We start from the raw sequence: 13286 nt of genomic DNA, 5'->3' as shown, positions 1-13286 counted from the left end.
TGCTTCTTAGGAGTAGATAAATATTCAGAGCACACCACTAAAGCCCATTTTGAAAGCACAGGCCAAGCAGAAGCCTAGCACACACCAAGTTTTACAGCCTATTCTAGCTACAACTTCAGTTTGATGGGCTCATCTCCTGGGATGTGTAGGGATTAAGTTCTCAGGGTTATCCTTCGGTGTGTACTCTTGCTCTGAAATTCTCTCCAGTTCCTGATCTTGATTTAGCTTTAGTCACAGCAACTTTGCTACTAAGAACTTCAGAAAATGCTATTCATGTAAAAATCTCCTTGGGATAGTGAAGGTAAATACACTTATTCCATCAAAGCCAATTGATGGAATACATGTTATCTTCTGGTGATCTTTTTGAGTCACTGCTGACATGTGAAGCATTAAAAAGAAGTTCTGAAAGGTATTTTTGTTAACAGACAAACCTGAGTTTTGCAAGTGGCTTCAAAGGATTACAATATGGTCATTAGAAGATAAAGGCCTTTAATAAATGTCAGTTTTAGGAGAAAATGTTTAGGAAATTATTCTAGTCTTGGGGTTTTGTCATGGATTTTTCTTCCACAGAAATCACTGAACCTGAAGGTAGATATTTGTCAATAAGTTTCAAGTAGTTTCAATGATCCAGTCACCCTCTCCCTGCCCCTACTGAAGGTACAATACAGAAAGCCTGAAGTAATTGCAACTTCAGCGTGTTAGATCAGGAAATAAGCCAGGTTTATGTCTCTTGGTTCTTGAAAGTGACCATTATGACTAGCTCCACCCCATTCTTTGCATGACAGCACATTTGGTCACAATTTGCCTTGCTGACTGAAAGGAAGAAAAAAACCCACTGTTTCTGGATAGTAAGAGCGTCTATTAACAAGACATTGGCTACTGTAATGTCTCCAGCTGTCAAGAGACACTTCTCTCTCTGCAGTTAACATCTGAACTTTCCCCAGGAAATAGTTTCCAAACTAGAGAGTGCCAGAAAGTAATTTCTGTGCTTGTTCTGTTCCAGTAATTTTGGCCTCTTGTGACTCATGACCTTCAAGCTGATACAACCATTTTAGATAACTTGAAATTTATATAAGTTTATCCCATGTGTAAATTACTTTCCTCTAAAGTGTTTATTATCAACTTGATTTTTGTTCTTCCTTTAAAATTCTCTGTATCAGTTACAACAGCTAAGTTTGTAGCACTTCCGTTTTTGCTATAGTAATGGGTTATGATGACAGCAGCAAACACATTGGAAGATTAAAGGGTAGTGATGTCTTGGAATTTTGCCCCAGCTTTAGCCACAATTCCAAAGTAATTTTGAAGACTAGCAAAGGCAAGCTCTTCAGAAGAGAGATCAGTAGGAATGTAATTTTCATCTGTTATTAAGTGGTTATCAGTGGACTTCAGAGTTACTGCTGCTGAGAACGTTGTTTCTTAACGCCAGCTCCTGGAGTTTCTGGCATAGCCTTTTTCCTGTGACTGCATCAAAGTCGTGATTCTACATGGGGTTTAGGTAACCATAGGTGTAGGCCGGGCTTTGACTACGAAGGCTAGAAGGAGGGACAGGCTTGCCGCTAGGCCTGATCAAGAAGAGTTTAGTGTAGTGAAAGTTTGAGTATTGGGAAGTATGTATTTGACATTTATTGCACTTGTTACAGTCCATTGATGCTGACTGTGTAAAACAGAACTGCAGCTATCTCACATTTGAAGATTTGCGTGAAATCCATAATTTTCAGTACATGAAAGTCTGAATTTTCACAGAAACCACTGAAACTATCAAAATAATGCAGCACCAGCACTTCATCCCATCCCATCTGATCTTTGATTATGATGGCAATATGTGATTGAGGCAGGAAAGAAACTTGTGCATACACTCAAGCACAAATAGGAGTTACAAGTAAGAGGGAGAAATATAAAGGATTAATGCAAAATATATGGCTTCTGTAATAAGCCATCTCTCTGCCTTACAATGATCCCATGGTGAAAAGCTGTCAGCATTTAAAGGCAACAGCAAATACATATGCCAGGCAAATAATTAATATATTTTAAAATCAATTCTGCAAGCAATATTGTAATGTTAATAGCATCAGTAATTCTCAGTTCTTTATGGCTTTTTTCTGGGAGGGAGCTCTGAAGAATTTTTCAAACATTAACAGGTAAGCAGGTAACAAAGTTCTAAGACACAGGTAAGTATCATAATCCCCTCAATATTGAAAAGTGCGTAGAAATATGTGTGGTTACAAAACACGCTACCTGAAAAGTTGACAACAGAGCTCAGGAGCCTGGAGTCTCGGATATTCTCTAACTGCTCAAAGTAGTGTGTGATGCAAAATAGAAAGCATAAGTGATCATAGCATATGTCCAACAAAACAGTGGGGTTTCATCAGTTTTGATTTGATTATGATGGCAATATGTGATTGAGGAGGGAAAGAAGCTTGTGCATACGCTCATGCACAAATAGGAATTACAAGTACTTGCAGGAGGGTTGTGGACCCTTGTAAAGGGTATTCCAGCCAAGTGATGAAAGGTCCATTTTTCCTAATTATCCTAGAAGAATGTTGCAAAGTGTCACTGAAAACTGTCGTTCTAATCCACACTAGGCTGGAGGTGTGTGTTTAGAGGAACGACACTGAGGCAAGGCACACAATTATCAGGACAGCAGGAGCTAAAAGCAAGTTCTTCAGTTTCAAAGATCCCTCCCAAGTGTGACCAAAGGAAATTTTCAGCTACTTCAGCAGTAGGATATTCTCTCTTGCTCCTGATTAAGTCTTCAAAGGTCTTAGGACTTTCAAGTGTGTAGCTTAATTCCTGAAGGTTTTCAGGAGTTCTCATCTTCCTCATCCCCTTGAGAACTTGCACTTCTTGGCAGAATTGCATCCCGGTGAAGGCTGTATGTAACTGTTGCACAACCGGAGGGTTGCACAGCACATATTTCTGGATGCGGGGCCAATGGGATGTGTGAAAGGACTACAGCCCTGTTGGCAACAGGAACTAACTCGCTACATCACTGTTGATGGTTAAATGACTTGCAGCCTAAAATCTCCTAGGCTTCAGGGTTGCATAAATGCATTGAAATATATGAGAGAAACAGTAAAATTTTAAAAAATTCTTACCAAGAACAAATGTCGAGGATGCCTGTTTTTGCCAGAGACTTTCATCAGCGTTCCCTCTTTAACAAAGATCTGAAGGAGAAAACAGCAGATTGTAATCCTGAGATTTCATTCTGAATCATTCTGAGAAAAAAAGAGTATTTGTCCTTGGGAAGGAGCTACGCCAACACCATTCATCAGCACAAGAAGACATAGAGAGCCTCAACGCTTGTTTCTAGCCTTACTGTCTATGATCTGGCTTACCAGATCCAACCCAGTCTTTGCCTGGGTTGCTCTGCTACCCTTCATGGCTTACATTTGTGTCAGTACAAAATGGGTTGGAATCCTACTTGTCCTCAGCCCACTCTTTCTGCACTGTGGACTGTGCTCAGAGGTGATTGTCACAGGTTGAAAATTAACATGTAATGAGCTTTCGAAAAGAATTCTTGTCCTTAAAAGTCCTCTGAAATAGGCAGACCTGAGAAAACCTGAAACCTTGGGTTTTAGTATGCTACACCATCTTAATTATACCTCCATATATAATTTGTATAATTTTGCAAGCACAATACTTTTTCAGTCCATCTCATTACTTAGTATGTAGGTAGGACTGTGTATGTGAAAGAAGCTAAACAAGCACACTAGAACTTCATTGCAGCAATGTTTGAAAAAGTCCGCCATAACTGACTGAACTACATCAGTGGATTAACACTCATGTGCCCTTTTCAGATGGAGAACAGAATCTAGTGTACTTCTCCACTCTAGAATAGTTTATACTCAAAGAGACAAATCCTGAAAAACCTGTGTGCTGGGCTTTGCAGAATTTGTTAAAGCATTACCTGGTAAGGGCAAGTGAGAATACGGATGTTAGAGAGAAAAATATTTGCAATATTTGGCTGATGAGTATTCTTATGCTATGAGTATGCATGCTTTGAAAATTGCTTCATGAATTTTGTTAAAGATATTGGTGGACTGAAGGGAAATTCAGAGTTGCAGACCTCAGGAAAGAAATCTTTTGAAGCATAGAAGCAGGTTGGAGCTGAGGGAACTGGACAGGTTTGAAAGTCAGAAAAAATTTGCATTTGATGTGGATAGCAAGACAGCTGTACACTCTCTCATGTTTGTGTTGATGTGTTGCTTAAAAACACCATCTTATATTAAAAGTACCATGGGGCAATGGTGAAAATATAAAATTGAAAAAAATTGAATTGCCCTAATTTAAGGTTCTTAGCCAGCTATATAAAGAGGCTTTTCAGGCTGAAAGCAATTCCTGCTAGAGTTGCAGCCTTTTGATAGGAGTATATAAGGAGGAAAGCAGTAGCTCCATCAAAATACCCTACACTTGGGGTGTCTGAGGACTGCTGAAGTGAAAAGCCAAAAGGCTGCTCTGTGTAAAAGCAGAGACAATGCATATCTTTCTCAGCATGACCTTCTTTTTGTGCACTGCCAGAGTGATGTTTTTTACATGAACCAGTGCTCCAACTTGTATCACAATAGCTCAGTAAACAACATCTGTAGTCATCTCAAACATGGCCATCCACACAGAGATATTGCTGGCCAGAAAGAATACCCTTATCAGCGTAGGTTTGCCAGCAGCACTCACCCTTCCTGGCTGGAGGAGGCCACTCTGCCCTCTCACACTGTGTTCAATGTGTACTAGCTTCTGCAAGTTTTCCTGGGAGAGAAAAACAGCATTTAGAAGGCTGCATGGAGACTGTTTTTATACAAGTGGGCAAATTTCCCCTCACCCCTCCTCACTGTTTTATTTCTTTAGAACTGGTATTACAGAATTAGATTTCAGAGAGAGCTGAGACCGAAGATTTACACCCAGAAAGTCTTCTTCCTGCCTTATGGATTTTACAGAATCTCATCACCTGCATTCACACCTGCTGTGACCTTCTACCATTCTTTTACCTGTGATTCCCCAGTGTACCTTCCAGAGGAACTGCTAACTTCATATGGTATTTATACATTGGCTTCTTTGCTGACTTTCTGGCTCTATGAACTAATAAAATAGGGACAAAGTACAGTACCTGCTCCGAAGGCCTTTGCATAAGAGCCATGACACCAATAATCCAAAGCATGCTTTGATACTTTCAGACTGTTGCTAGGTTTATCCGAAGATTTACATTCTGTGATAACAGATTAATGCCTTTGCAATAGGGAATGTAGAGGGTACACTAGTAAGCAGGCAATGAAGCTGCATTTCTGTTTGGATGCTCTGCAAAAACCAGGAAGTTTATGATTCAACTCTGATACTATTAACTATTTACCTGGCCTTAAGGCACAGTCAGTCAGTGGGCACTGGCACCAGGCATGAACTTATCCATGAAGATGGTAAATAAGATTAACCTAGATAAGTCTGTGCTCCCATAGAGAAAATCAGATGAATGTAAGAAGGAAGAAGGGATGTCTGTACCTTTGCAATATTGCTAGTCTTTTCAAATCTCCTTCCATTTAGCAGATGAGGCTGTTCAAATAGAGGCTTGTGCATAGGATTCAGCTGCGGTTTTTATCTGATCAGAACAGTAGAATAAGCTACCCAGGAGAAGTGAGTCCTCACTGGAATATGCCTAAAAATTAGGAGTCTCCTATCTAAGTCTCCTAGACTATAGAGCCACGTATCCTGTATCTTCAGTTATACACCCAGATAAACGACAGACTAAGGACCATACTTGATACAGCTTTGTGACCTGACAGCCTTTTAGAACAGTTTTCTGCTTCAACAGGCAGTGTTTTCCTTTGCTCCATTGACTGGCATTAATATACCCCTGGGATTAGTGAGACTTGATTAGATCATACACTGTATCTACCTGACACAAATCAGTCATGTCTACAGGATCAGCTAACTGAGAAAGTTATCACAGATACCAGAAGGAGCATATCCAAGTTAACATGATGATATGTCAAGGCTAATTTACCCTGGATTTCAGCTAACACAATTAACATACCTATCCAGGCTTGCTTTTTGAATAAGCCTGAAATCTCCCTATCTTACCACCCTAGTGAAATATTGCACTTGTTTAGCATGATACTTAATTCTTAATCAGTAACTGGGTGTCAAATACATGGAAATACCTACAAGCCTACAAGGCTTGACCAGCACAGGGCCTCACTGTGCCCATGTAACATAATTGACAGTTGACACATTTTCAAGAATTTGAGATGTCAAGTATCTCTTTTGGAATGCAGGAAGCAACAAATGGATTTTTTCAGGTCACTTCTAAAATACTATAGGCAAATAAAATAGAATCAACATATAAAGCAATAGCACAAGAAATATCAGGGATCATGGGGCAGCTAACTTTTGCAAAAGGTATTTGCAAAGGACTTTCCTGTCACTGAAGGATATTTTAGCCTGGCAATACCTGTCCAACTGACAGCTTCCACAATGAAAACCTGTTTTTTCATCTGCAGAAAAAGCAGTGTTCTCCTGTGAGCACACTCATGCCAGCGCTACTTCTACTCATCTGGGTTTCTACCAGAGAAGTTGCAGCAGCCCAGCTTCTCTCAGGACTGCTGGCAGAGGAGCCTCCTGAAATGCTGATGTTTGCAATATGGACACATGTTCACCAGGAAACAGACAGAGAAGTATTGAACTCATTTCCTGAAGGAAGTCAAACACGCATAACATGTGAAGGATAGTGGTTTATCTGGGAATGTGGACAGCTGAGGCAGGGCATAGTTTCCTGCCAGTTCCCCAAAATTCTGAGTTTATATAGCTTTTTTCATTGGTCTTAAAACTATCACTATTCTTCTTTCTAAGATCCTTCACAATCCTACAATTAAGGAATAAAAGCAAAGCTCTATAGTACTGCAAAAGTGGTGTCAGAAATACTGCTGTGGCCATTTTAGCAGTGAACTGCAGCTTCCATAATTTTATCATGATGTCTATGCAGCAGGAACACCTCCCCAAGGAATTCACCAGCTGTTAATAGCAACAGTGATTTATAGCTCTTAGCATCTCAGGGCCTCTAACAGATTATAGACATTCAGAGAGCAGTACAAACCCTGCTTAGTTCATCTCCTGGAATTACAGATAGACATAGACTCTGTGGTGATGGTGTGCCTTGTACTTCTTTTTGTACATCTGTAACTTGAAAGTAATATTTTCGTATATGGTGAAAATGCTGTGGAGAAGGTTATGGTCATAATTCGCTTGAAAATCCTGGGTTAATAGTCCCCAGGAAAAACTGCTAGAGTCTTATTATCATAAAACAACAACAAAAAAGCTAATAATGGGTCACTGATATTCTATAGAAAATGTAGATCCTAATTCAGTGCTCCTATGAGATTTTTGGAGTGTTGTTTGATGAGCTGGTACACAGGAACAGAAATCATCTTCCTTCCAGGTATACGCCAAGTCTAAATTATTTCTTAGAAATTCAGGCAGGTACATGACAATTTATTAATGCTCTAGAACAAGTGGCATTGTTCAGTTTCTTCTGTAATTACAGTAATTATTTGCTTTTATCTTTTACTTTTTTTAAACTGAGAGAAAGAAAAGAAGTTCTGGTTGTGGCTTTTGTGTCTGGGATGTTAATTCAGGAGGACAACCTCTGATTTAGCAGAAAATTGAACTCTGTTTCTCATGAACCTGCGTTTTCACAAAACCCTCCACATTCACACAAAAGGGAAAGAAGAAAATTTTGTTTCATCTCTTCCATAACAAAGTTTTGAAAAATAGTAGATGTGCTCTGATGATACAATAAAAAATAAGTGTAAAAATATATCTGGAATTTTTGAATGGAATTATTCCACAACAGACATTATTTATAGCAATTATTATAAGTCTGTGACATGTGTACGACTCAGATGATACAATGACATCCTTCAAATTGAAGCATGGCTTAGTTGAGACAAAATGATTTCATGGCAATGCAACACAAATTTGATTTTGGCCACTTACATATACTTCTGACTTCAGAAAAGTATTTCTATAAATATCCGATATACCTGAGTGAAATCTAAGGAAGCAGAGGTGCCAGGAATGTGTGGCCTTGATCTGTTTGAACTGAGCTCTTAAGAGTTCTGAACCTCTAACACAGATATCCCTAAAGCTCTGAGATTTTCCTGGAAGGTTTGCATGAGATCTCAGGTTTTGGATGAAATATTTATTTTGGTACAAAGACTGCTCTAATAATGGGAAAATATGATTATAAATTCTTTGCCTGAGGAGAAGGAAAATCAGAATCAGACCAGTTGAATCAAACCACTTTGCTTAGAAGACTGTAGTTTCAGAGTCTAGTTTACAGAGGGGTCAGATTACATTCCTTGTTATGATAAAACTCTAGGCTTGTTAGACATCCTCCCTGCAACCTACATCTGTTCTTTCATCTTCATAACCGATTAGTGTGTTCTTCCCTAACAATTTGAGTGCATTCATTTTTTCAGCCTCAAAAGCCTACCTGAAAACAAGCTCTTACTGAGAAGATTGATATTTCACTCCTTCCTTTCATCTGCATCATCTTAATGTGATGCCTTTTCACTTTGTATTTTGAATTTCATGTTCTGATGCCTGAATGATTATTAACAACCCTCTCATTGCTCAGAAAATGAAATAATAAAGAAGTGAGTTGAAACCTAAGAGGGAAAAAACCTCCTCTGTGCTATTTGCTATAGTATCTTACATCTTGCACAGCTGCATAAAAGGGCACAGACCAACTCCACATCTGCACTACTGTAAACCAGATCTGTATAAGCCCTTGAGTCTCACCTTGGAGGAGGCTTCAGAATCTAGCAGACATGTGTATTCACTTGAACAGGTGTGTAAAAACCACACTATTGATCAGGGGAGCATGTGTCATGGTAGGACTCACCGCTTGGAGCATGCTGTCATTGGCTTGGTCCGTGATTTCAGAAACAATGAATAAGGCAGCTGAGGGATGAAGGAAAAAAACCCCATGCATCACACAAAAGAGTAGAAAAATAACTCAAATCCCTCCTGATTGCAAGGGCATCCTTTGTCTTCTCTGCCATTTTCAGAATCCAACAGCCTAGCAACTCTGACATGGCATGGGGTGCTGTCTCCCCTTCCTCCCTTCATCATTTTCTTGTGTGAAACAGCATCATGCTTGTGCTGATCCAGAGAGCTTATGAGGTCCCTTTTAGGCATCAAGGATGGCACGAAGTCTTTTTTGTAATGTTTTCTAGTTGCAGATTCTTGTCGATATCTTGTTATATAGAGAGACGAATGTAAACCAACTTTAGCCACCAAATAGCATGGCAGTCTAAACTCTAACTCTTACTGCCGAGAGAGAGGATGTCATCCCTTTCTGATAGAAATGTGTGTGAAGTGGTGACACAAATTAATTCCTGGATTCTCCACTGGCAAATAACCTGGGCTGGGACATGTTTGCTGGCACTGAAAGCAGTGGCATAACACGGCTCAGGTCCCTATTTCACATCCCTTCCCCTGTGGCACAGGGCTTTCTATAAATTTCTGGTCATAACTTGGGAGCATGCTGGCTAGGAATGGCACAAGCATCTCCTAACCAAAATGAGATAGGCAATTGTGGTCAGAGGGCTTGAACATATGCCCCGCTAGTGTTTAAATTACTGGTATAGCTGTTGTGCTACTGTCAGTGACTAAATCTTGCACGAGTCTCTGCTCTTGGGCAGAATAAACTGACTTTCAGTCAACCACCGACTTTATTGCTATGAGTTGGTTTGAATTTATAATCAGTGTAAGAGGGCTGAATTGATTTCATTAATACAATGTTACTGCTGCTTACTCCAGTCTGGAAAATACTCCTACAGACATTACAACTAAACCTTGCTATGATTTTAGTGGGAGTAAGAGACTTCTGCTTTATCTATCTCATGTGTTGGAAAGGATGGTGTTAGCAGTAGATTTGTTCCTGATTTTGCAGAACTGCTTTTTATGCAATATCTTTCAACTTAATGTAACGTTAAGGAATCCAGAATACACATATGCAATTCAAATCTCCTTGGTTCCTCCCAAGTTCACAGAGTATAGCAGGCATACCATAGCTAATGGTACACAATCAGGCAGGGGGAACCATCCAAATGGATTTTACAATGACCAGGCCAAACATTTACAAAGTCAAAGAGGACTAAGATTTCCTCGGTGACCAGGGCAAAACTACAGTGTCTGCACTATGCCTGTATAGATGTTTTCTTCTTCCGTAAGTTCCATCATGCCAAAACTATAGGAAGCCCATATGTTTCAATTAAAAATAAAATTATACCATTCTTGTTCTAAATAATTTGTCTAAATTAGTAATCCATTCTTACAGATTTTACATCTAACCTATTAGCGCAAAATCTTGAAAAGAATCATCTTATATATACTACCAGTATAGAAATATTGCATCTCTTTGGAAGCAATGTTAGCAAAACAGAAGTTATCTTCTACCAATTTCATTTTACCTTGTGTGGCTTCATACTCTGTAGAATCAGGACAAAGATTATTCAAGTAATCTGTAGTAAATGATCAAATAAACACAGACATACAACAATCAGAATTCAGATCAACATAATTTGTGGTGTTGTTAGCTAAAACATTAAATCCTAATCACAAAATCAGACACTGGTTGGGGCTGGAAGGGACATTAAGTATCATCTTGTTCTAAGCCCTCTGCCTTGGGCAGGAACACCTTCCAGCAGACCAGGTTACCCCAAGCCCCATCCAACCTGGGCTTTGAATGCTTCCAGGAACTGGGCATCCACAGTAGTGTCCCACAGCACAGCAAAATTCATCTTTGATGGCATTTTACTTAGAGAATCAATGCAAAGAGCATTGATACAGATTTGGGCTCACATAACCTGGCAGGTACAAATAAACTGTCAAAAATGTTTCTCAAGAGAATTGCTGAGTAGCACCACTTTACAAATAACTCTTTTTTTTAATTAATTTTGATTTCCCATCTGAATGAATGCTGTTGGCTATACTTGCAGTTAGACTAAATGAATCATATGCTTTTTATGGGCACAGGAAGGAGACACTAGTTTTGTACAAGCAGGGTTTAACTAATTACTACCAAACTCAATCATAATTGAAAATAGGTTCTGTAAGATAGATACAATAGTGCTTAATGTGACAGCAATTATATTTGCATTATATACAAACCTTTAACCAGTGTTATTTTGGACTACTTTTCTTGGACCACCTGCTTATTCTGTGTCTGGGTCTTTATGCTTTTAAAGACTGCAGTATGTAAGTGCTACAGTTTAAAGACTCTAGCCTAGAAATACTTCCTTCTTATCTTGCTGATTAGTCCAGATTCCTAAATTCTGCATTGAAGAACTAGACTTCTGTGCTGAGAATGGTGCTGGGCATGGATGTCTGTTCCCTTGAATGTCTTATCCCTACACATTTCTCTTTCTAGTGCTGTGTCTTCCCTGGCATCTTGAACTTCACCTGGCTTTTACCTGCATTCTGGAAAGCATCTGCCTGTACTCAGGCAGGCAGAAGGGGCTGTGTGATGTCATCAGTCAATATTTAGTGTTCCTTTTCACCACTGCAAGCTCTGTTCTCAGCTGTGGACTGAGTGGACAAATCCTTTCAGTTGTGGTGCCATAAATGGTAACCAATACCCTCATAAATACCCCTCCTTATCTGGTAGAATCAGCCAGTTATCACACAAGTGCACCTGAGAATCTGAAGGACTGCACTGCTCCAGACTCCTTCTGTCCTAGCAGTCAAAGAGGGGCTTGGTTTCTTGAGGTGAAGGACTAAAGCAGTAAACCTATTTTCTGTAGTATCTTAATCCAGTAGACTTCATCTCAGTACACACAAAAGCTTTCATTTTCCCAGTTAGTGTCAGTACATGGGACAAGGAGGAACTCAAGTTGTTTCAAGCATAAATAGAATCCAGTCACTGGAGTTTCACTGAAGCCCTTCAGCTTTCTCACAAAATATCATGTTGCATGTTTGCAATTTATCTTGTGAACCACAGAAATGGGAAAACAGAGAATAGAAGGGCTATTTTAAAGTTTTCATATGGTCACTTTGTTCTGCTGCTTTTATAGAAGCCCCTTCTAGTACACTGTGCCCTTCATTGGCTGTATGGACAGGGTTTATGTCTTCCTTTTTACTGTCCCATGGGTAACTAAACCAAATCTTGCATCCTTGTCCACCCACAAATATGCATACTTCCAAAATATTTCTCTGTCTTTATGTCTATGGAACCTTGTTCTTTTGTATTCTGACTAAATTACGTGACAACACTGAGTTTCATTGTTACATTTCACCATTTCCTTCCCTAGCCAGTTCTAAACTTCGCAATTCTTTTTAGTGGCCACATTCTGCTTCAGAAAGCCTACTCTTCTCACAGGCTCAGACTTGGTAGATTTGGGGTGGCTTGCAGAGAAGGAACATAACCCCCCTTGGAGAGACTCAGGTAGCAGTTATACATATGGCTCTGAATGTAAAGGGAAGGTATAACTGTAAATGTAAAATCTGTAAGTTAAAGCTGTACTGTTAATGCAAATTTGTGTCTCTTCCTCCTATAATGCAGCAAAATTGCACTGTTTTTTTGACTATCACTAGCTTTCGGTACACTGTGCATAGGACTTATGATGTAGTACTGGGTACAAATGTTTTGTTGATAAGAAGATGGTGCTTGCCACTTTCATAGAGGATTAAGTGCAGAGTATCCTTGCCAAAGTCACCTGTCTTCTAGTGTCTCTGATAACTACCCTCAACATAATAAGAAATTAAACCTCTTTGTTGGTAGTGAGGCTGAACTCTGCCTCTCCTTATTCACAGAAGGAAAAAGCCAAGAAGTAATGGCTAAAAGCATCTGACTATGCTTTTTTGTGACTTTTCAACATGGCTGTCCTGTAGAAGTGCCTGCATCTCCCCAGGCTGCCTGACACTTCCTGAACTAAGCACATTGAAGTTCCCAGGAAATCCCATACTACTTTGGCCCTATTTTAGCTGTTATGGCATCAATATGTAGCACAGTGGAGGCACAGAACGTCAGGGCAGTGTTTCTACTGAGTTCTTTTCAGAGTGATTTTGCTGACCTGTGAGCATCACACGATACTGGAAGACACGGTGTACCACTTTCAGAAGCTGGTGTTTCACACTGTAAGGGCTGTCACTGGAGCTTTGCTGTCCTCAGTGGAAGGGAAGAAACACAGACATCAGGCGGAATGCGAGCTCAGCAGCACATTGTCATCTTAGTTTTAATTCTAGTTATTAACTCTAACACATCCTCAAAGAGCTTGATAAGTTAATAAGTGACTGAG

The 13286-nt window shown here is 39.6% G+C and overlaps 1 protein-coding gene across 1 annotated transcript in view; it reads right to left on the bottom strand.

The window, feature by feature from the left end:
* The window catches only part of FGD5 (FYVE, RhoGEF and PH domain containing 5), a 75182-nt gene that overhangs the window by 18719 nt on the left and 43177 nt on the right, over positions 1–13286 (bottom strand). Inside the window, exons 8-12 of the mRNA XM_054280907.1 lie at positions 13062–13149; positions 10461–10511; positions 8888–8946; positions 4672–4743; positions 3096–3164 (exon numbers count right to left, since the gene is read on the bottom strand). Of these exons, the coding sequence (XP_054136882.1) occupies positions 3096–3164; positions 4672–4743; positions 8888–8946; positions 10461–10511; positions 13062–13149 (339 nt within the window). The remainder of the gene's footprint in view (positions 1–3095; positions 3165–4671; positions 4744–8887; positions 8947–10460; positions 10512–13061; positions 13150–13286) is intronic.

Source organism: Melozone crissalis, unplaced genomic scaffold, assembly GCF_028551555.1.
Source record: "Melozone crissalis strain CALT ecotype California unplaced genomic scaffold, PUWL_Pcris_2 ptg000029l_1, whole genome shotgun sequence".
Classification (NCBI taxonomy): domain Eukaryota; kingdom Metazoa; phylum Chordata; class Aves; order Passeriformes; family Passerellidae; genus Melozone; species Melozone crissalis.
This window is presented reverse-complemented; position numbering and strand designations above follow the sequence as displayed.